Source organism: Sinocyclocheilus grahami, unplaced genomic scaffold, assembly GCF_001515645.1.
Source record: "Sinocyclocheilus grahami isolate Dianchi unplaced genomic scaffold, SAMN03320097.WGS_v1.1 scaffold483.1, whole genome shotgun sequence".
Taxonomy (NCBI): Eukaryota; Metazoa; Chordata; class Actinopteri; order Cypriniformes; family Cyprinidae; genus Sinocyclocheilus; species Sinocyclocheilus grahami.
The window spans coordinates 448,088-471,569 of record NW_015505662.1 but is presented as its reverse complement, the minus strand read 5'-3'; the positions used below and the strand labels follow the sequence as shown (position 1 = coordinate 471,569).

At 34.6% G+C, this 23,482-nt stretch overlaps 2 protein-coding genes across 3 annotated transcripts in view; one reads left to right on the top strand and one right to left on the bottom strand.

The window, feature by feature from the left end:
- The window catches only part of cpt1ab (carnitine palmitoyltransferase 1Ab (liver)), a 31,084-nt gene extending 28,377 nt beyond the window's left edge, over positions 1-2,707 (bottom strand). For both annotated transcript variants that reach the window (XM_016236172.1, XM_016236173.1), the window contains exon 1: positions 2,628-2,707. The gene's annotated coding sequence lies outside the window, so the exon portion shown is untranslated. The remainder of the gene's footprint in view (positions 1-2,627) is intronic.
- On the top strand, positions 813-21,187 carry nap1l4a (nucleosome assembly protein 1-like 4a). The gene is made up of 14 exons (XM_016236162.1): positions 813-953; positions 2,634-2,700; positions 4,625-4,685; positions 6,715-6,874; positions 7,347-7,430; positions 7,580-7,711; positions 9,670-9,741; positions 9,844-9,983; positions 11,011-11,156; positions 14,377-14,393; positions 14,828-14,947; positions 16,489-16,527; positions 16,620-16,670; positions 20,231-21,187. The coding sequence occupies exons 1-14, from the start codon at positions 813-815 to the stop codon at positions 20,264-20,266; spliced, it is 1,266 nt and encodes a 421-aa protein (XP_016091648.1). The 3' UTR covers positions 20,267-21,187.
- Positions 21,188-23,482: the final 2,295 nt, after the last annotated feature.

Here is a 23,482-nt window from a genome sequence, read left to right as displayed (position 1 = left end):
ACAACAAATAGTCTATAAACAAAGTATCAGGCTGTCTGAGTTCATATGAACAACGGTTAAAGTTACTCGTCATCAGGCTACAGAAGAATACTATAATTCCGCCGTTCAATTAGGCCTAAGACATCGAGAGTCACGCAGACCTATAACAACCCAGCCACAACACATAATTGTGAATAACATGCCGTACCTTAACACAGAATCGACCACAGAGTCTAACGTTTATTTTTTTTCTACGAATCTTTGCGTTAACATGTACTAAACATGAGTGGAATTTGCACCGCAGCACCCCCACACCTTGATGCCCATGACAAGAATAGCATGTATAGTTATCTTTATTGAAGTGAATTAGGTTTAAATCGCCGTCATGCATGAATGAATGATATTTTTGCAATTTAACACATAATAATCCACGATGATCATATTACACAAAACTGAAATTGCATGTCAAAATAACACATTGTACATTTTTTTTGAGACCCCCCAAAATTTCACAAATCACGTTTTCAGGGGAGCCCATGTCTTTTAGGGGGAGCCGAGCTCCCCCTAGCTCCCCCGTAGTTCGCTCCCTGCTTGTATATCTTTGAATACTCATTGATAATTATGGTGAATGACGTCAAGTTGACCGTTCCAAAATGGCGGACGCGTCAACGTGCCTGGAGTGGTCGAATAGGGCTTCTATACATATCTAAGGATATATATACGTAGATGCCTTATTAGCGACTGTTTCTATGGCCGCTATACGTAAGCCGTCCGCCATATTGTAACGGTCAACTTGACGTCATTCACCATAGTAATCACTGAATATTCGAAAGATGCCACAATCCTGCACAGAACGGCTAAACGGCTCTGTGCAAACCTACAGAATGGTGAATGACATCAAGTTGACCAGTCCAAGATGGCGGCTGCGTATACGTGCCGGGAGTGGTCGAATGGAGCGTCTATACACGTCTACGGTTTCAACACCATCTGAAAACAATTATAAAACTACACAGATTCTGTTGCACCACAACCACACACCTAAAAAATGTTAATCTCTTAACATCCTGACCAGCAGGACACAGCAGCATTGGCTCAACCTGAATTTGGGGGCGGGACTATCTGTTTGCTCAACCAATGGCAGACGAGAGACTGTTCCGGAAGACAATATAAAAAAGGCATTATTTAAACGTTTCTAATTAAATGCACAATATTTTTTTTTAAACAGTTCAGCAAGCTATTTCAAATGTTATTGCAATTTTATTAAACATATTGTTATTATTAATAATAAGAATAATGTAATTGTTATTATTATTATTAATTAATAATATATTACAGTGCACAACTACAGACTTTCTTGCTTAACGACCACTCAAAGCTTCCTACTTTACGACACATATTTACAACAATATTATCAATAATAATAAATATATATAATATATAATAATATATAAATAATAATATTAACAATATTATTATCATCATCTAGCGCAAATCTAATAAAAAATTACCACGAAGGTCATGTTTTGTAAAGAGGGCGCTATGTTATGTATTAGCAAGTCAAAGTCAACCCCCCCACCTCCCCCCTTCCCCCTGCAGCGGTGATCACGTGACGCACCGGTGCGGATGGAAACTAGGCGAAAGGTCATGCGGTACTGTGTTGATGATACACGCTGCTCAACGCCATTATGGCTCATATGGCAATATGCTTTAATACGCTGGTATTAAATATGATGCCACGTGCACGGAGTTATTCGATCATACAATAGAAAAAGGACCACACGTTTATATATATCTATTTGCATAGTCCCTGCTCTACGAGCGAACTATTAAATTAAAGGGACAGCTCACCAAAATATGAAAATTCATCATTTACTCATACTAATGCTATTCCAAGCCTGTAAGACGTTAAGATGTTAGCCAGAGTTTAGGAAATTGCATTCACTGGTATTGCATTTTTTTCCCCTTACAATGTGAATGGTGACTGCTGTTATACTGCATAATATCTCCTTTTGTGTTGGTCAACATGAGGGCTAGTAAATAATTATAGAATTTTACATTTTGGATTATTTATTTCTGATTTAAAGCGATAACATATGCGTTATTAATATATCTAGATGTAACAAGTTAGGCTGCTTGCAAAGCTATTTGTTGTATTGCGTAATTCGTAAGAATTTTTCAATAGTAAACTTACTTGGCACCGAAACAAATCGACACTATGTAGCAAGAGGACGCTCCCTGATAATATTGCAATCAATAACTAAAATCAAACATGTTGTTGCGCGCGCATAACAACAGCAACTGAATGTCTCGCGCTCTCAGCTTTATGCCCTCACAGAGCCGGGCACCCACTGACCTCGTCCTGCAACATTCACCAGGTGCCCTTGGGTGTCGGAATGTAAACACACATGCATGCATTTATAAACATAAAAGCATAAATGACATCCATTAGTGTTTTATTCAAAGAAAAACTGCGTTGCTGTCCGGTATCCCCTTGTGTTTTTTTGTAGGACGTCTGTGTCAAACCATAAGGACAAGAATATACCAGGCTGTGCGTTCGTGCACTTTCACCTACTTAACCGGAGCACGAGCTCCACATTCAGTCTCATGCAGCTGCATAACAATATAGTTGATTCATTCTATATTCTTACCTCTAGACGTCTCTTCCCGAGATATGGATGATGTGGATTACTGATCACCGTTTTGCCGCCGCCTGCTTTAAGCGTGAGCTATGAATGAATGTAATAATAATAATAATAAGGGTAACTCACTAGACCCGCCCCTCGCCGGGACGTCACGCCTTTTTAGGATTGTAAATGTGACCTCAGAGGAATCCGTAGAAATATATAGGCTATAGATTAGAAATTCCTGTCTTTAAATTAATTTCACTATTAATGTATATATATATATATATATGTATGTATGTGTGTGTGTGTGTGTGTGTGTGTGTGTGTGTGTGTGTGTTTGAGTATATTTACAGCTTAAAATATATAGCAATACATAGCCTAGATTAAACTTTAATATTTTTTAAATATATTTTAATGATATTTCTATCAATATTTTATATATATTTTTTCAAATTATATTATATAAAAATGTAGAAAGTATATTGTAAGCTAAATATAGTGTTATGTTATTATTTCTTCATTTATATAGGTGTATTATTCACTACACACATACACACACACACACACACACACACATATATATATATATATATATAGCTTAAAATATGTACAAATATTGATATAAATGTAATTAAAAATATATGTTTATAAAATTATATTGTGTGAAAATAATTAAAAATGAATAAAAAGTATATTGTAAGCTACATATTGATATATTTTTTTTAATTTAATCTTGTATTGCATTTGGAACGAATACATTTGGTATGTATTTTAATCAAAAGTGCACTAAAAACTTTTACATATAAGAACAATTTTATTGGATGACAACTTTATATACCGATTATATTAAATATAGCCTATATTAATGCATTAGATGCCTTCTAAAAACAAGAAGGTCGTTATGCAGCGTGTTTAATTAGAGGAAAACAAGCAGTCTGTCCCCATGGTGCCGAAGTCACCAGAGAGAAGCCGAAGAACAGTTGTGTTCAGGAGGAGGAACGTGGAGCAAGAGCTGAAGCCAATGTGACATTTACCTTTCCTTTTGTTTTTTTATAGAAAGAAGGATATATATGGCGGTATATTGTACCCCCTCATGTTATATTAACAAAAGGCTGCAGTTAATCCCAGAGGCGGATAGTAACTAAGTACGTTTACTTGAGTATTGTACTTAAGTACACTTGAATATTATTTTTTTCTGGGAACTTATGACTTTAACTTCACTACATTTGAAAGACAAATATTGTACTTTTCACTCCACTACATTTCTATCAAGATCCTCGAAGTAGAACGTTGTTACTATGTAGCAGCTTTGAAAGTCAGTGGGTGATTTTTTTCTTCTCAGACAGTTTATCAGTAATAACTCTTGTAGGGCTACATGAAGTGATTCCCAGCATTTTTTGAACACTGACCAGCTGCAAATGCAACAATTCAATAATCGCACTTCTCCGTCTGATAGAAGCGTGAGGACGGTCTGGAGCGTAACGCGGGGGTAAGTCAAAGAAAAACTTATTTTGTTGTTGAGATTAAAGCTGGTTGCTCATATGTCGTGGCCTGGAAATGACATATGTGGTTTTAAAATGCTTCAATGACTTAATCGCAGTGTGTTGTGAGGTTTAGAGCTGTAATAGTTAAGGTGTTGACAGATACATATGCTGCACATGTGCATGATGGGACATTGAACAGCCTCGGACACATGCATGACAGCAATCAGACATGCAGTCTAGTGTATTACTGTTGCTCAGGCTTCTTCTTTTATCAGTTTCTCTTGAGGTTGTATTTCTCAAAAACCACATCAGTGAAGTAGGCAGTTAATCTGACATAATATAATGTCATAATGTAATTTTCACGTTTTCATGGTAAATGGAAAAGAGACATAAAAGTGGTTATTAAATCACTCAATAATTATTATACTTCTATCTGAATGACAGCTGTAAATATATAAACACACTTTTGGTGAAATGCATATGCTAAAAATAACATTGTGACTTTTAGAAGTAATTGCTTTCATTTTTTTCTCCAAGGCAAAGGAGGAAATAAACCTCTTCAGTCTGACAAACCAGAGGGTTTTTTACAAGTAGAAAGGTACGACACAATTTTATATGCATGACTTTAGAAAACCAAGATGATAAAGAAAGTCACAGACTTCACATCTGTAAAGTTTGGTGCAATTTCTGGGAAGTTTCATAAACATTTGTAAAGTTTACTAAACTTGTGGTTTGTAAAACATCTGTAAAGTGTTATAATGCTTTTTTTAATTGGTAAGTTTTGTACCATGTTGCTTTAGTAAATGTCTGTAAAGTAAACTTGTTTCGTGAACATCTGTCAAATTTAGCAAAGTCTTGTTTTGTAAACATCTGTCGAGTGCCATAAACTTGAGTTTCAGCTGTTTAGTTCTGTAACTTGTTGTTTTAGTAAACATCTGTAAAGTTGAATATAATTGTTTCATAAACATCTGTAAAATCGAGCAAATTTAGGTTTTGTAAATATCTAAAAGTGTTATAAACTTGCTTTTCATCTGTTAATTTGTCTGTAAACTTTCATAAACTTGTTTCATGAACGTCTGTCAAATTTAACAAACATCTGTAAAGTGTCATAAACTTAAGTTTGTTACATTTGACTGATGTTTATCTTTACAGTCATATACTAAAATGTTAAAGAACTTAACAGATGAAACTCACGTTTATGACAATGCAGATGTTTACACACTGTTTCATCTGTAAAGTTCTGTAACTTGTTTTATTAAATATTTGTAAATTTAGCAAACTTTTGGTTTGTAAACATCTGTAAAGTGTCATAAACTTAAGGTTGCTAAATTTGACTGATGTTTATGTGAAACATTTTCATATCACTCAATATTGATATTTGAATTTGAATATTTCTTTCAAGTTTAAAGGCAGATTTTTGCTTCTAAGTGAAAGCTGGAAAACCAGATAATTGTGGTTGTAAACTACTATTTATGGTCAGAAAATGACAAATACTTCACGTTTCTGAATTCTTTACACTCTTCCAGTCATTTTTCCTTGACACAATAAATATCTTAGTAGAAAAATCAATTGCTTATTTTCTGCATGTTGTAATGAGTGATATTGTTTCAAATCATGAAACAGGTTTGTGTTGCCTGCCTTTGACTTGTATCTTCAGCACAGTTTTGCAGTGCAGGCTCCAATATTAATAATATATTATTTTATTTGATTTTTTGTCTCTTAAAAAAGCACATTTGACTGTAGCTTGAGTTGACAGTAGAAGTAGCTTGAGTTAGGATGCAGATTTATGTTCATTATCAAAAACATCTGGAAAAATAAAACTCATTTTTATATGGTGAAATGTAATTATTCTGACTGTTTGGGTTTTATTCAAATTAACCATTGGTCTTCCATAGTAGCTTACATTTAGATCACGATAATCACAATAACCTTAAAACCTCAATACCATGGTAACAATTTATCTATATGGTTTCTAGGTATTTGCATGAAAAAGAGTAGTCTAAATAAATGTTGTATAAATGCACAAACACTATAGCTTAATTACAAAAAAATAAAATAAATAAATACTGTATTATTCCTTTAATACATTTAATACATGTCTACATTAATATAATAAAATTCAATTTGAATATCTCACATTTCTTTTTAGTTATTGTTACTACAGTAAATCCAAAGTAAATGATGGTGATTTGTAATTGATTGAAAAGTCTTCTGACTGTATCGTTGTGCACAGTGTTTCTGCTGTTTGTCAGCACTGTTTCTTCTGGCTTTAAACTAGTTTAAATCAGCGAGTCATTTATGTTATTCGCTGAGTTCAAGCGCTTCACACTAATTACCGTTATCATTTTATCGCCCAGCCCTACTTTACAGATGTTTACAAAACATGAGTTTCATCTGTTAAGTTCTGTGACTTGTTTTAGTAAACATCTATAAAGTTTAGTCAATTTAAAATTGAACAAATGTTTGTTTTGTAAGCATCTGTAAACTTGAGTTTCGTCTGTTAAGTTCTTTGACTTGCTTTAGTAAACATCTGTAATCTTTCTTTAATGCGTCTCATAAACATCTGTGAAGTTTCTCAAGCTTGTAAAAATCTGTTGTAAAACTTTATCTGACTTTTGGCTATCTAGAATACTGACTTTCCAGCTCCTGCCCAAGATCATAAAGAGAAGAGTTTATGCCCTGAAGAGGCTCCAGCTCCAGAGCGCCAACATAGAGGCCAAGTTCTATGAAGAAGTCCATGAGCTCGAGAGGAAGTATGCTGGCCTCTACCAGCCCATCTTTGACAAGGTATGCAAATGACTCTCTGTAATACCAAGCATTCTGTTTAAACACGCTCCGTGTACCAAAGGTAGGTGGGAGCGGGTTCACTGAAGTATTTAACCCCTCACAAACCTGGAACGCTTTCTCCAGCACGAACGTTGACCTTCAGGCCTAACCGTTGCCTGTACGTTAACAATATGAGTGCTAAAGTAAATCCACCAGAACGAATGGCCAACTGCTCTCATTCAAGTCGAGCCATTTCCTTGTGTGGAGACAAGCTAGTAGTTCAACTTTTACCCACAATGCATATAAAGGGAAGCCAGCCTTCCTGTTACAGACCTGTCCAAAGAGATAGTTTCAAAACCAACAGAATTAATTGCTTAGTTTTTGTGTTACACACTTGTTTACGAAATGAATGCTATATGTGTTCTGCCCTAGAAATGATGATGTCGTGCAAATGAAATGATGATGTCACATAACACAATGCTCCTTTGTTCAGAGACGGGACGTTGTGGCCGGCGCCGTTGAACCCACAGATGAGGAATGCGAATGGCAAAGTGACAGGGAGGAAGAGGAGCTTGCTGTAAGTGGATGCTTGTGAGAATACTGAAAAAAACCAATTTTCAAGCATTCTACATTCTTGGCAAGCCTTTCTGTGGAAGCGCTGAGTTATTGACTGTCCAATTTGAGGATGATGACGGTCTATTTAACAAAATAGATTTTGACCCACAGGAAGATTTGCAGAAAAAAGCTGCTCTGGAGGAGAAGCAGGCAGAGTCAGCCGGCGCCGATGATCCGAAAGGAGTCCCGGAGTTCTGGCTCACCATCTTCAAACGTGTGGATATGCTGGAAGAAATGCTGCAGGTGAACGCTGGCATTATTTCTCCTTAATATCTTTACAAAAAAATTTTTTTTGCAAGTAACATGTTTATATTGCAGTCAGAATAACATTTTATTGCAGTTTTTCTAAGCACCCTGTTTCTAGATTTGGGGTGTTTTTCAGGTTTTCTGAGTTGGTGGAATGGTGTGAAAATATTGGATAATTTGGGTTTTAATTACAATTTTAAATAGAATTAAACAGTAATTTGGTAAAAAATACTAAAGCAAAAAAGCCTTGCAGCACGGTTAATTTACTTTGATTTAGGGCTGTTATTCACAACATGAAACATTGGGCAATAATAATAAATTATTATTACTACTATTATTATACATTTAATAATAATAATAACCCATAATTTGGGGTTTAAATAGAATTTAACAGTAATTTGATTAAACAATTCAATTCAAGTTTATTTGTATAGCGCTTTTCACAATACAAATCGTTGTTTTTTTTTGCAAGTAACATGTTTATATTGCAGTCAGAATAACATTTTATTGCAGTTTTTCTAAGCACCCTGTTTCTAGATTTGGGGTCCTTTTCTGTGTTTTTCAGGTTTTCTGAGTTGGTGGAATGGTGTGAAAATATTGGATAATTTGGGTTTTAATTACAATTTTAAATAGAATTAAACAGTAATTTGGTAAAAAATACTAAAGCAAAAAAGCCTTGCAGCACGGTTAATTTACTTTGATTTAGGGCTGTTATTCACAACATGAAACATTGGGCAATAATAATAAATTATTATTACTACTATTATTATACATTTAATAATAATAATAACCCATAATTTGGGGTTTAAATAGAATTTAACAGTAATTTGATTAAACAATTCAATTCAAGTTTATTTGTATAGCGCTTTTCACAATACAAATCGTTGCAAAGCAACTTTACAGCAAATTAAGTTTCTACAATATTTAGTGGTAGCTTGTCAGTGGTGACTGTCAGTAAATGTACATATGGCAGTGTAATAATACATGTCAAATAATAAATCGGTAACCTTGCGTTATAGTGAATTTGCCACAGTTTAGGGTTGTTATTATGCACAAATATGAACACATTTTGGCCAATAATAATAATAATAATTATTATTATTAATTATCATTAATTATTATACATTCTATAAGAATAATAACCTCAAATTTGGTTTTAATTAGAATTGTAAATACAATATTACAATTTACCCTGCCTGCATTACAGTGGATTTGCCACAGTATAGTGCTGAAATGCAGAACATGAACCACTTGCCTAAAAAAATAATAAAATAAAATAAAATTTAAAATAGAATTTAACAGTAATTTGGTAAAATAATGAATAAATAATTTCTGCAAATAATAATAATACTACTAATAATAAATTATTACCATTACTATACATTTTATAATAATAATTAATCAACTGTAGGCTCGGAGTGTAAACACATTGCATAAAACAATGTAGGGTGTATAGAAAGTAATTGCCTTGACCTGTTGCATAAAGGGTTTACACAGGATGATCCCACGAGATCCACTTTCCTGCAGAGTTTAGCTCTAACCCTAATCAAACACACCTGAGCTTGCTAATCAATGTCTTCAGGATCATTAGAAAATCACAGGTAGGTGAGTTTGATCAGGGTTGGAGCTAAACTCTGCAGTGCATTGGCCCTCCAGGGCAAGATTTGAGGAACCCTGTTATAGAGGATATGCGGGTTTGTATTGGTGCATGCAGAATCACATGCAATCTGATCACATTGTCATTTAATGTTTTATTTTCTTGAAATGTCTTTTGTATGCAAGTAGGACTGAACAGAGACTGCATCCTCAGAGTTCATCAGCTGATTTTCCTTTGGATTCTCTCAGCTCTGCTTTACCTTTAGAATGATTGCCCCCCTAAAATCAGTGCCGAAAACATGAAGTTGAATCCATGCTGCCTAAAATGAACCATTCTGGGATCTTTTTGTTTCCTGTAGGAGCATGATGAGCCAATCCTGAAACACCTGCAGGACATCACTGTGAAGTTTTCTGAGCCTGAACAGCCCATGGTTTGTCAAACAGCTAAACAGGCTTCTGTTTACTACTAACATTTTTGGAACAAATAGATACAGGTTTCCTATTTAGTAATGTTCAATTGGTTGTCAAAACAGAGTTTCACATTAGAGTTCCACTTCGAGCCCAATGGCTACTTCAGTAACAGCGTCCTCACTAAAGTCTACAAGATGAAATCCGAGCCGGACGCAACAGATCCATTCTCATTCGAGGGGCCGGAGATCGTAGACTGTGAAGGGTAAGATGGAGAAATGGCCTGTGGTGCTCTTTAATACTAATCCTAACCTAAAGTATTTAAGGATATAGAAGCGGTGAAAGAGTTGGAATAATTAAGATATTTTAATGTTTTTGAAAGAAGCCTTTTATGTGCAACAAGGCTGCTTTTATTGGATCAAAAATAGAGTAAAAATAATAATAATAGTGTCACATGATCCTTCAGAAATCATTCTGATATGCTGATTTGGTAATGAAGAAACATTTATTATTATTATCAAAACAGTATTATTATGAAAACAGTTGTGCTGCTTAATATTTTATTTTAAATCGTGATATACTACCATGTAAAACTTTAGGGTAATTAAAAAAAAAATGAATAAAAATAATAATTATTAATACTTTTTATTCAGCACGGATACATTACATTGATCAAAAGTGACAGTAAAGACATTAATAATTAGAAAAGATTTCTATTTCAAATAAATGGAAATCTTTCTATTCAACAAAGAATCCTGAGAAACAAATATATTAGGCAGCAAAATCTTAACAATAACTATTATTAATAATTGAGCACCAGTAATAATTGATAATTGAGTAGCAAACCAGCATATTTGTTTTTTATTTCTGGAGGATCATGTGAAACTGATGGTGACTGGAGTAATGATGCTGAAAATTCAGCTTTACATCACAGGAATAAATTACATTTGACCATATATTCTAATAAAAAACGGTTATTTTAAATTGTTATATTTTTTCACAATATTACTGTTTTTACTGTATTTTTTTATTAAATAAATGCAGCCTTGGTGAACATAAAGAGACTTCCTTAAAATACATAAAAAATCTAAATTATTGCAAAACTTAGACCAATTGTGTATTTTTTATTCCAAAAATTTGTCCGGGTCAGATTTAGCATAAATTTAGCACCTCAGTTTGTCTGGCTTGTTTATGATGAGAGGATGACACTCTGCGTTTACATTTGATTCAGTTCTTTATATAAATCTGGGTTACCAGTGTTTCTAATTGGTGCATTTTCCATTGGTTTTTAGTTGTAAGATTGACTGGCAAAAAGGCAAAGACGTGACAGTCAAAATTGTTAAGAAGAAGCAGAAACACAAAGGCAGAGGGACCATTCGGACGGTCACTAAAGAGGTTCCACAGGATTCATTCTTCAACTTCTTCAATCCGGTTAAAGGTAAGAGGAAACGTGGGTGGTTTCCAAGGCAGAAGAACAGAGAATCACCGTTAACGGCACAAGAGAAGACTAAGCCTCATCTCAGTTTGTGAAATAAACCTAAACAAATCTCATCATTTACTATTGCATAATGTGACCCAGACAGATAGATAATTGTGCGTGTTTTCAAATGCTTTGACATCCTTTCTTGTGTCATAAAAAGGCTTTTGCTATTATGTTCTCTGTCAGTTAGTTCCTGACTAGTATTGTTGGTTTGGCCAAATATCTTTTACTACCAGTTGATAGTTAATGGTTGAATTCATAATTTTACTGATGGAAATATGTCAACCAGGCACAATTCGTTCTGTTATTTGAGCTACATTTGTCATGAGAAATATCAATGTAAAAAAAAAACTGTTAAATTCCTCTGAAATTCTGTTTTTGATGGGATATGTGTGTTCAATTATAGTATATGTGTGTGCAAACGTACTTTTCATAGTCTTCTAGACAGCAGGGGGCATCACACAATTATTTTTGTTTGAAAATGATGGAACAGACATCCACTGGGTGGCAAATCTTTCTTCCGCATAACTATTTTGGATGTAATACGAACTGTCGTCGTCCAGAGGACGCTCGATAACTGAATCTCCCAGTGAGCTCCATTCAAATCTCTGTCTTGTTGGAAACATTTGGACAGTGAAACGTATAATCATTTGAATCTATTAATTCTCCAGGATTGAATTGGCAAACAAATGGAAATCCATCTGAGGTGTTTTTATAAAATTGATTTTTTACAGATTTGATTTGTCCGTCTTGACTCTCGCTGAGAAAAGTAACAGATACCATGTAACGACAGCATCTGTGTGCGTCTTCAGCGGTGGTCTGGACAAAAATACACCTGAAGATGACTTTTTTAATAGTTATTGAATTGAACCATCTATTATGTGACCAATTAAGGACAACATAAGAATAATAAAACAACACAGTGTCACATAGTGAGTTGCCAAAAATAAAAATAGCCATGTTTCATAATTCATTGTAGATTGAAGCTGATTTATTGTAGTCAAGACTATGTTTGCTAGTGGAACTGTCAAAAATGTATAGGTTTGCATGTTTAGGCACAAAATATATTTTTTAAATACATTTTCAAAGAAAACTCAGGAAGTGAACAGAGGAGAACAAATAAGGGTCAGTGACCTGCATTGTGATTGGCTGAGTTTAGAAGGAGCGTGGTTAAAGAAAACTCAGAATAGAAGATGTCAAATCAAAATTGAAAACTTTTGTAACATACACTACCGTTCAAGAGTTTGGGGTCAGGACTTTTTTTTTGTTTGTTTTGAAAAAATGTGTACTTTTATTAATATATGTTAAATTGATTAAACGTGGTTGTAGAGCCTTATATTGTTACAAAATATTCCTATTTTGAATTCTTTATTCATCAAAGAATCCTGAAAAAAGTATCACAGGTTCCATTAAGCGGCACAATTGTTTTCAACACTGATAAAAAATCAGCATATTAGAATGATTTCTGAAGGATCATGTGACACTGAAGACTAGAGAAATGATGCTGAAAATCCAGCTTTGATCACAGAAATAAAATCACATTTTAAAATATATTAAAATAGAAAACAGTTCTTTTAAACTGTAATAATATTTCACAATATTACAGTTTTTACTGTATTTTTTGATCAAATAAATGCAGCTTTGGTGAGCAGAAGAGACTTCTTAAAAAACTTTAAAATCTTACAGATCCCAAACTTTTGAACAGTAGTGTACAAGATTTCTGAAATAGTACTAATAAACTGCATGTGTTTTAAATACACAAAATCCTGGTTTACTCTTGCACAGCTAGCCAGATTGTAACCACATTCATACTTTTTAATTGAATGCATTTGTTTTCGCAGTGAACACATTTATGCTAATTCTAAGCTGTTTGAAATAAATGCATTTTGAAAATATAATTGTTTAAATAAAATCAAATAAATGCAAATAGTTAACAATTAACTTTACCATGAGTTTTGAGTGCAGAAACCTGACCTGTTCGTAACCCGTTTCATTTATGAATGATCATTATTTAGTTTTTCGTATCATTAAGTTTATTAGTTTATGTTAAAAACATGTAAACCAAATGGATGAAAATTGTATATGCAATGCAATACAAATTTGATCACAGAAATAAAATCACATTTTAAAATATATTAAAATAGAAAACAGTTCTTTTAAACTGTAATAATATTTCACAATATTACAGTTTTTACTGTATTTTTTGATCAAATAAATGCAGCTTTGGTGAGCAGAAGAGACTTCTTAAAAAACTTTAAAATCTTACAGATCCCAAACTTTTGAACAGTAGTGTACAAGATTTCTGAAATAGTACTAATAAACTGCATGTGTTTTAAATACACAAAATCCTGGTTTACTCTTGCACAGCTAGCCAGATTGTAACCACATTCATACTTTTTAATTGAATGCATTTGTTTTCGCAGTGAACACATTTATGCTAATTCTAAGCTGTTTGAAATAAATGCATTTTGAAAATATAATTATTTAAATAAAATCAAATAAATGCAAATAGTTAACAATTAACTTTACCATGAGTTTTGAGTGCAGAAACCTGACCTGTTCGTAACCCGTTTCATTTATGAATGATCATTATTTAGTTTTTCGTATCATTAAGTTTATTAGTTTATGTTAAAAACATGTAAACCAAATGGATGAAAATTGTATATGCAATGCAATACAAATACATAAATCTTCAATTTAGCCCTTATTTTTTTTATTTTTATTTTTTTCTCGGAGTGTGCTTCATTCATCCAGGTCACCAGATAACAGTCGCAACAACAGGGCTTTTGTGTGTTCCTGTAGTTTACATAAATCTTCAATTTAGCCCTTTTTTTTTTTTTTTTTTTCTCGGAGTGTGCTTCATTCATCCAGGTCACCAGATAACAGTCGCAACAACAGGGCTTTTGTGTGTTCACAAGACATGTTACACTCTACCCCATAAACACAATCAAGCCAAGAAAAAAAGCAGTCAACCACCCCTTTAAGGTAATGAGAATTCAGTTAATTGTAGAAAAAATATATATATATCTTAATAGGCTACATTTTCGTCTACACAGAATATAAGTTATTTTGCTATTTGGTAAAACTTTTTTTTCTTTTTTTGTGGGAGTCAGGCTTATTTAAATAAATCTTGTCTTGTGCCAGAATTAACACCGTTTTCTTCTCTTTTCTTTTCTAGCGTCGCCTGATGGAATGGTGAGTGAGACGGCCTGCGCTCTCAGTGTTTTGTTGTGTTTGTAAACCTCTGAATCATGGCCATATGCAGCACACGTCTTTTAGCTGCCTAGACAAACACATACTGTAGCACAAACCTCCTCGGTGAGTGTAGAAAACACGTCACCAACAAGAAACATCTAAAGTGTTTCTGCGTCAGTAACGGTTAACTCGTCGTGTAGTAACGTGGCTGCTTAAAAAACACAAGCACAGTCATTGCACAATGATTTCTCAGTTAGGGCACGATAACATCTCTGAACTCAAGTAGACCACACATTGAAAGTGTTGCATTAGTATGACAGCTGAAGATGCTATTTTCAGTTCTGTCATTATTAAAGACACTTTCAAGTTTTTCATTCAGTAATTTACTTTAAAAACATCCTCTGGATGCTCATTGTGTGCGTGTTTGTGTCCAGGATGAAGATTTGGACTTCACTCTAGCTACAGATTTTGATATTGGACACTTCTTCCGAGAGCGGGTCATTCCCAGAGCTGTGCTTTATTTCACAGGAGAGGCCTTAGAGGATGACGAGAGTGTACGTCTGCTCTTTTTACTATTACTATCACAAGGAAATCTGGGAATCTGGAAAAAATATCTATATTTAATATACATCCTGATGTATGCATTTGCTTTACATTGGCTTAATTGTAATAAAAGAGTTATAATTTTATTGGATTTTATTTATTTATTTATTTTTTTTAAGACTTTAAGCTTGGTTGGGTCTTTGAACTGGTCACTTTTTAGTAGATTTTCATTGTTTTAAATCACAAATAATGGACAAAAAAGTGTGTTAAAATCTATGTGCGATGTTTTTCGATTTTATATTGGAAGCAAAATAATATTGAAAATATTGTAACATGTTACACTCTACCCCATAAACACAATCAAGCCAAGAAAAAAAGCAGTCAACCACCCCTTTAAGGTAATGAGAATTCAGTTAATTGTAGAAAAAAAATATATATATCTTAATAGGCTACATTTTCGTCTACACAGAATATAAGTTATTTTGCTATTTGGTAAAACTTTTTTTTCTTTTTTTGTGGGAGTCAGGCTTATGTAAATAAATCTTGTCTTGTGCCAGAATTAACACCGTTTTCTTCTCTTTTCTTTTCTAGCGTCGCCTGATGGAATGGTGAGTGAGACGGCCTGTGCTCTCAGTGTTTTGTTGTGTTTGTAAACCTCTGAATCATGGCCATATGCAGCACACGTCTTTTAGCTGCCTACACAAACACATACTGTAGCACAAACCTCCTCGGCGAGTGTAGAAAACACGTCACCAACAAGAAACATCTAAAGTGTTTCTGCGTCAGTAACGGTTAACTCGTCGTGTAGTAACGTGGCTGCTTAAAAAAAACACAAGCACAGTCATTGCACAATGATTTCTCAGTTAGGGCACGATAACATCTCTGAACTCAAGTAGACCACACATTGAAAGTGTTGCATTAGTATGACAGCTGAAGATGCTATTTTCAGTTCTGTCATTATTAAAGACACTTTCAAGTTTTTCATTCAGTAATTTACTTTAAAAACATCCTCTGGATGCTCATTGTGTGCGTGTTTGTGTCCAGGATGAAGATTTGGACTTCACTCTAGCTACAGATTTTGATATTGGACACTTCTTCCGAGAGCGGGTCATTCCCAGAGCTGTGCTTTATTTCACAGGAGAGGCCTTAGAGGATGACGAGAGTGTACGTCTGCTCTTTTTACTATTACTATCACAAGGAAATCTGGGAATCTGGAAAAAATATCTATATTTAATATACATCCTGATGTATGCATTTGCTTTACATTGGCTTAATTGTAATAAAAGAGTTATAATTTTATTGTATTTTTTTAAGACTTTAAGCTTGGGTCTTTGAACTGGTCACTTTTTAGTAGATTTTCATTGTTTTAAATCACAAATAATGGACAAAAAAGTGTGTTAAAATCTATGTGCGATGTTTTTCGATTTTATATTGGAAGCAAAATAATATTGAAAATATTGTAAATATTTAATATATCACCCAGACCCTCTGTTAAAATAAAATATTACATTTATTTTTGAATATATATATGTAATTCTATGCTGTTTTGCAGTATGAAGAGGAGGATCTTGAAGAGGGAGAGGAGGAGGAGGTGAGGATCCTTTAATAGACACATTTATCATTTAATAATAGTCCAAATTTATGGGTAATTGCAGTATAACAGCAAATTATTGTGTCATTCAGGATCTGGATGAGGAAGGTGAAGAAGAGGATGAGGGAGATTTTGATACCACGGTGAGCATTTAAATCATCAGTTTTTCTTTTCATCAACTATCATACTTTATTTTTTTTGTTGCTATTTTGCTATCGATTCGTTTGAGCACTATGCACTTGTGCAGAGATTTTAGTAGGCCACAAAAAGCAGCATGTAATTATCTTTTTCTTTTTTTCTTAATAGATTTTTAAAAAAATATTTTAATCAATTTTAATCAAATTTGCAACATTCTACAGCAAATTTTAGACTGTTTGAAATAGAATACTGGCAACCTAGTAGATACTGTATGCTGCTTGCTATTTTTATATATATATATATATATATATATATATATATTTAATAGATTTTTTTTCAAAAATTTGAATCAAGTTTAATCAAATTTGCAACATTCTACAGCAAATTTTAGACTGTTTGAAATAGAATACTGGCAACCTAGTAGATACTGTATGCTGCTTGCTATTTTTATATATATATATATATATATATATATATATATGAAACTGTATACAATTTGCGGCAACAGATATAGAATGCTACAAATGCCTTACTGGTTACTGTGTATTTCATATACAATTTTATGTAAATATGTCTCAACTTTTGGCATTTGGGAGAAATTTGAGTGCATTGCATAGTGGGATACAATATTCCCACTGTGCTCAGTTGTATACTGCACATATTGTGTGCTGTGCACTATTTACATACTGCATACTGCAAAGTAGTAGTTGTATTGTATTCCAAACCTAGTCGTCTCTGAATCACTGCATTGAATAGATCCTTATTGCTGATCTGGGTTTGATTTAGGTGGTCTGGATTGAAAGCATTAACTTGTATGATGCTTCATGATCAGCTGCATGCCTGATGTGTAACCCTGTGTGTTTGTCCCCCCACTTCCTCTTTACAGGCATAATTAATTTCTCACTTCATGCATTTCTAGGTAAGCGACACCTGAAGGGATGTGGCGCTATTTCCCATCTATCTTTTAAGCCGCCTTCCCGTCATTGTTATAGTCTTTCTCCTCTGCTTTCACTCTTATGTCTCTTTCACATGAGAGGTTTGTGTGCGAACTGTTAAGTTTGGCTTGAAAACGGATTTTTTTTTACGTATAATTCGCATTTTTTGTTCGCAAATAGATGCTAATCACTTTGAAGGTTGAATGATTTTGTGAACACACGACGGTTTGAAACAACGTAAAACGAGTGAAAATAGATCAGCCTGGAGGATGCAACTACTATTAATTACGTATAATTTCAATCAAAATAGTAATACAAATAAATGTAACTGAAATGAAATAATCACTTTCTTCGCATTTCTAGCGTTCATATGTCAGGTTTTATTGATTCTTGACAATGATAAATACAGAAAGAAACAACAAAACTTGACATCTGAATGTTAGAAATATGAAGAAAGTGTTTTTGCTCAAAGAAAGTGTTGAAAGTTCGTCAGCCTGTGAGATTGCCGATACATGATATCATCATGCTGATTTATTTCATTATTTCAGCCATAGACATGTATAGGTAGATTCCTTATTCGACAGCTCCAAGCACGTAGATGCGTCCGCCATCTTGAAATGATCATCTTCGAATATTCACTGATTACTATGGTGAATGACGTCAAGTTGACCCTTCTAATATGGCGGACGGCTTACGTATAGTGACCCATAGAAACAGTCGCATCTACGTTTACATATCTATGGTTTTAGCGACTAATCACCTGAGCGCCTCTGATTGGCCACTGCATTCATTAACTCAACAGAATCGTATGTGATTAGTTATAATGCGCAACACTGTAAAAACATGGAAAAAGAAATATGATGGAACAAATAAGCCCTAATATGAATTAGTATTACTAGCCTGATAATAATAATAATAATAATAATTGTTTTGCTATCGTCAAAGGCATCAGCCACAGGCTATCGTCGATACACAATACTATCGTCTATCGGCACAACCCTACTCAGTACTACTAGAGAGTGTTTATCGTTGATGGTGAAAATCTTTCGCAACCTTACCGCAGTTTGAAACCGTGTAAAAGGCGCGAAAGCAGATCAGTCAGGAGGACTCGACAGTCTGATTTTAAATGAACAAACAAACGAACAAAAGTGTGAAAATTACATTTGTGAAGTTTCACTTGGACATTTAAGACTAAACTTCTCAACTTACGCTCACTAAATTGACCTTAATGTTGAAGTGTAAAATTTTTTTCAACGTTAAAATACATGGCTTCTGGCTTAATAGTGTGATTTTGGGGAAGGACTAACTTTCTGAAAGGTGAGGGTGGTGCCAAAAACTTTTGGAGATGTGAATGGGGAAATAAATGCAATTAAAGTGAAACAAACACTTTCTTTATATTTCTAATGTTCACATTTCAGGTTTTGTTGATAAGTGTGTGAAAGCAGATCAGCCAGGAGGACGCAACAGTCGAATTTGAATTGAACAAACAAACGAAAGTGTGAAAATTACATTTAAGACTAAACTTCTCAACTTATGCTCACTAAATTAACTTTAAAAGTGAAGTGTGTAATTATTTTAACATTAAAATACTTACTAGGTGGTCTGAGATATCAATTTCTGACTTAATAGTGTGCAATAGTCGGGTTTTGGAAGTTAAAATGCCATTTGTTTTCTCCATGGGAAAATAGATTTTTTTTACCAATAACTGATAAACATTTAAGACAGACCTACTGTGAGCTCCGAGGTTGTTAATAGATGGTATATGTTTTTGTTGAAGACATCAGTTTAAATTAGTTCAACTCATGTTTTAAATAAAAGTGTTTAACAGTCGAGTCCTTGGTGAAAATCAACATTACCCATGATGCTGTACAGAAAATTCAACCAATCAGATACTCGCAACAAGCAAATCGCACCAAACAAACACTGAGCTCCACCCACTCCCATGAAGCACCGCAAACGACTTAATGGAGTCCATCTCACCATGCTCTCAAGACACATAAATATTACAATATGTATATGCATATTTTGCAATAAACTTAAAATATATTGTTTCTGTGTTTAGTATACAATAATCAACTTTAAATGCCTAGTTTTATATTTCTCCATAATTTTTAATTTGATTGTCATTCGCAGTGCTTCATAATATTGTAGTTATTTCCCTCATTAAACTTAAATACACAGTCTTGTTCCTTTGTCTTTTTGTCCAATTTTTAAATGCTTTTTTGCTTCAGATAAAAGTTTGAAACAGTTTGTAGCTGATTGGTTGGTGTCTTGGCTTATTAGGCTTTAACAAAAAAATTTAATAAATGAATGAATGGAAAAAATCCTTCCAGAACCAGTGCCCGCTGAAAAAGCGGGCATCATTAATGCACTCTATTGTGTGATTTTGGGACGGACCAAATTTCCGACCAATGGCAGATGAGGGCGGTGCCAAAACCTGTTCGAAAACAATAGTTTTGCTATTATGTATGATGCAACTATTGGCGCAGAAATTACACACTTCACTTTTACCAAACAAAGCATGTGTTATGAATCAAGCCAGCATTAGGCAAATCATTACTTCCCCAGTGCCTGAAATAATATTCATAATTCTCCTTCTATCTTTTATCTCTGTCTTCTTGTTCCTACAGAAAGACCCTCCTCCTGCAGAATGCAAACAGCAGTAAGACTGGTGAACAGACAGCCACGGCACAACTCGGCTGTCCGTCAGACAATACGACGATTCGGACGCAGGCCTAATTTCCTCATGGACTCGCCACACTAATGCAATAGGAAACCAAACGCTGTTTAGGAAATGCATGTTTGTTTGATTATTTCTCTACTGTTTACTTTTACAGGGATGACCTCAGTATTCTCATTCATAAGTCGTGTGATTTCGCACTCCAAAATTGGTAATGTGTCAAGACGTATGGTTTTCTCTTTTTTTTTCTATATTCAAAATGTTTGCCTAGAGCTGGTGTGTAAGAGGGTCTAGCAAAGATGCCACGTGTGTTTTGAATTCTTAAAGTCCATATGCAGCCATGGCCATTTTTGCAACATAGCAGGTTTTTGGACACTCCCCAGATGATATGAACTCCAGGCGTCGTCCAGTGTAGCATCACTCAGGGTTTTTTTTGCCAGCAAAATTAACCTGCTGTCTTCATGATTCTGACATAACTTAAATTTCCGATTTAGCTGTTACAATGTAGTTACGAATGTGTTTTCATGTGGGTCAATGGTAGCTGAACGATGTGGGTTGTGGTCTTAGAATACTTCTGATTTGTCTCCAGGGTTGGGCGTCATCGAATTTCCCATCCTCGAGTGACGTAGCGCATATCCATGCTATGCACGTTGACATTGAATTTCAACCATATTTTATTTCGCCATGTGGTTATGTGTCAAGTTGCTTGCAGTCATGCACAGAATTGCATCAGTTACAGTATTGGGAATGTTAACAAGCAGATCTTAAAGAAATTGCAGGTTTACTCTCCGTTTGAACTGTGTGCGAGCCATAGCCTTATCTGGAACTTCTTTGGTTTGTAATGCAGCATTGTTTCCATTTTGTACAAAATAGACAAAAAGATTCTATTAAATGTTGTGCGACATGATGCCGCAAAGTCTTGCTCTTTTTTGTTGTTGTTGAGGTAAAACTGTGAAATCTGACTTACCGTTCTCACCTGGTGGATAAAGCGGGAAGAATTGAGCCATATATAAGGAACAGAATACAGTCCCTTGCGAAAATATTCATACCCCTTAATTTTTTTCACATTTTGTTAAGTTGCTGCCTTATGCTAAACTGCTTTAAATTACTTTTTTCCCACATCAATCTACACTCCATAAAGGTAAAGCAAAAAACAGGTTTTTAACATCTTTGCAAATTTATTAAAAACATTGCATAAGTATTCATACCTATGTGGTACAGTTGAAATTTAGCTCAGGAGCATTCATATTGCTTGTAGATGTTACCACACTTCGAATGAAGTGAACCTGTGGTAAATTCAATTGAATGGGTATGATTTGGAAAGGCACACACATCTTAATAAAAGGTCTAACAGCTGATAATGCATATCAGAGCAAAAACCAAGCCCTGAGGTCAAAATAACTGCCTGTAGAGCTCAGAAACAGGTTTGTGGCAAGCCACACATCTGGGGAAGATTTCAGAAAAAAAATCTGCTTCATTGAAGGGTCACAGAAGCATGTAGTCTCTGTTACCCCTAATGGAAGAAGTTTGAAACAACCAGGACTCTTCCTAGAGCTGGCCTCCTGGCCAAACTGAGCAATTGATGGAAAAGGGTCTTGGTTAGAGTGGTGACCAAGACCATGATGGTCACTCTAGTTGAGCTCCATGATCATGTATGCAGATGTGAGAAATCTAGAGAAGGACAAATATCACTGCAACACTCCACCGATCTGGGCTTTATGTCATAATGGCCAGACTCAATCTTCTCCTCCGTGACGACACATGAAAATTGGATTTTGCATTAAAAACACCTAAAGGACCCTCAGACTCTGAGAAACAAGAGAGCTTGAACCCAATCAAATAATTCTGGAGAAACCTGAAAATGTGCATCTGCCATCATCCAACCTGACAGAGCTTGAGAGGTGAAGAGGTGAGGAGAATAATGGCAGCCCTGTTGAAAAAATCAGCATATGCTGGTTAGGTGTGTTTTGATACTGGTTTAAGCTGGTCTTTTTGCTGGTTTATGCTGGTCATGTGCTGGTTATAAATTTTTATAAAAATTTGTGGAAAAAAATTTATTTAAAGCAGTAACAAAATGTGAAAAAATGAATGGGGTATGAATACTTTCACAAGGCACTGTATCTCAGAAACCTGCAGGTAGGCTGTCATTAAGCAATCACCCTGAACCCCCTAGCAACTGCATAGCAACATGATTAAAATCACCCCAAACACCCTAGCGATTACATAGCCACATTTAAAATCACCCAGAATGCCCTAGCAACCAAATATCAATGCTTTGACAACCACCTACAACACCTTAGCATGATGGCGCTGGGTTTTGCACAGGTAAATGCAGTTCACATTTCATTCAGAACATGTAAAAACATCTAGATGTTCTGTTGAACATGACATTTCTATTCTGCACACCTCATTAAGCTCATTTTACACCTATTTAAGAGAAATATAATGCTTGAAATGACCGTGGAAGGCTATAATTATTCTGTGAGCGTAATTAGGTGGAAATTAGAGCGGGAAACCGATCCCCACCAAAACAGATTCCAGAAAGCGTCAGCTATGTGAGGAATCTCAACACTGAGACTGCTTCACCAATGTGAGGCTGCTTTGTGTGAAATACTTGCTGGCATTCTCTTAGTACTTTCTCAAGTGTGTAATCTGCTGGTTTAGAACCCATAAAGTTGGATCGGTTCTGTGTAGGATCATTCACACTTTCGCAACTCTAGCTCTGGTTTCTTCTGGCAGTTCGGAGATGTTGTTCAAAATTATCTCAAAATCTTGCTATACTTCAGAGTGGAATGAGCAGAATTTGTCTCCTGCTTTTTTTATCACCATGGCACGGTTGGAATGACATAATTGCCATTCTGATTTTGTGATGATTAAGGGCATGAAAAGTTGCAAAAACTTCTCACGGTGTGATATGCAAACATCAGATAAGAATGCACACAAAAAAATGTTGCATCTAAAAAAAATGTATAATACTTTTACAAATGTAATTAAAAGATGTAAACCCACATGTGATGGAGATTCAAGTCCTTTCAGGAAGCTAAAAGCTGTTTTATTTTTTGTAAGGGTGGTCCACCTTCGTGGTGGTGGCCATCTTGGGGTCACATGACTAATCGACCACTATTCAATTTTATCTCTGTAACACTACAGAGATATTTTTCAACAACAAAAATTGCATATTGCACTTTTATGGGCGGAATAA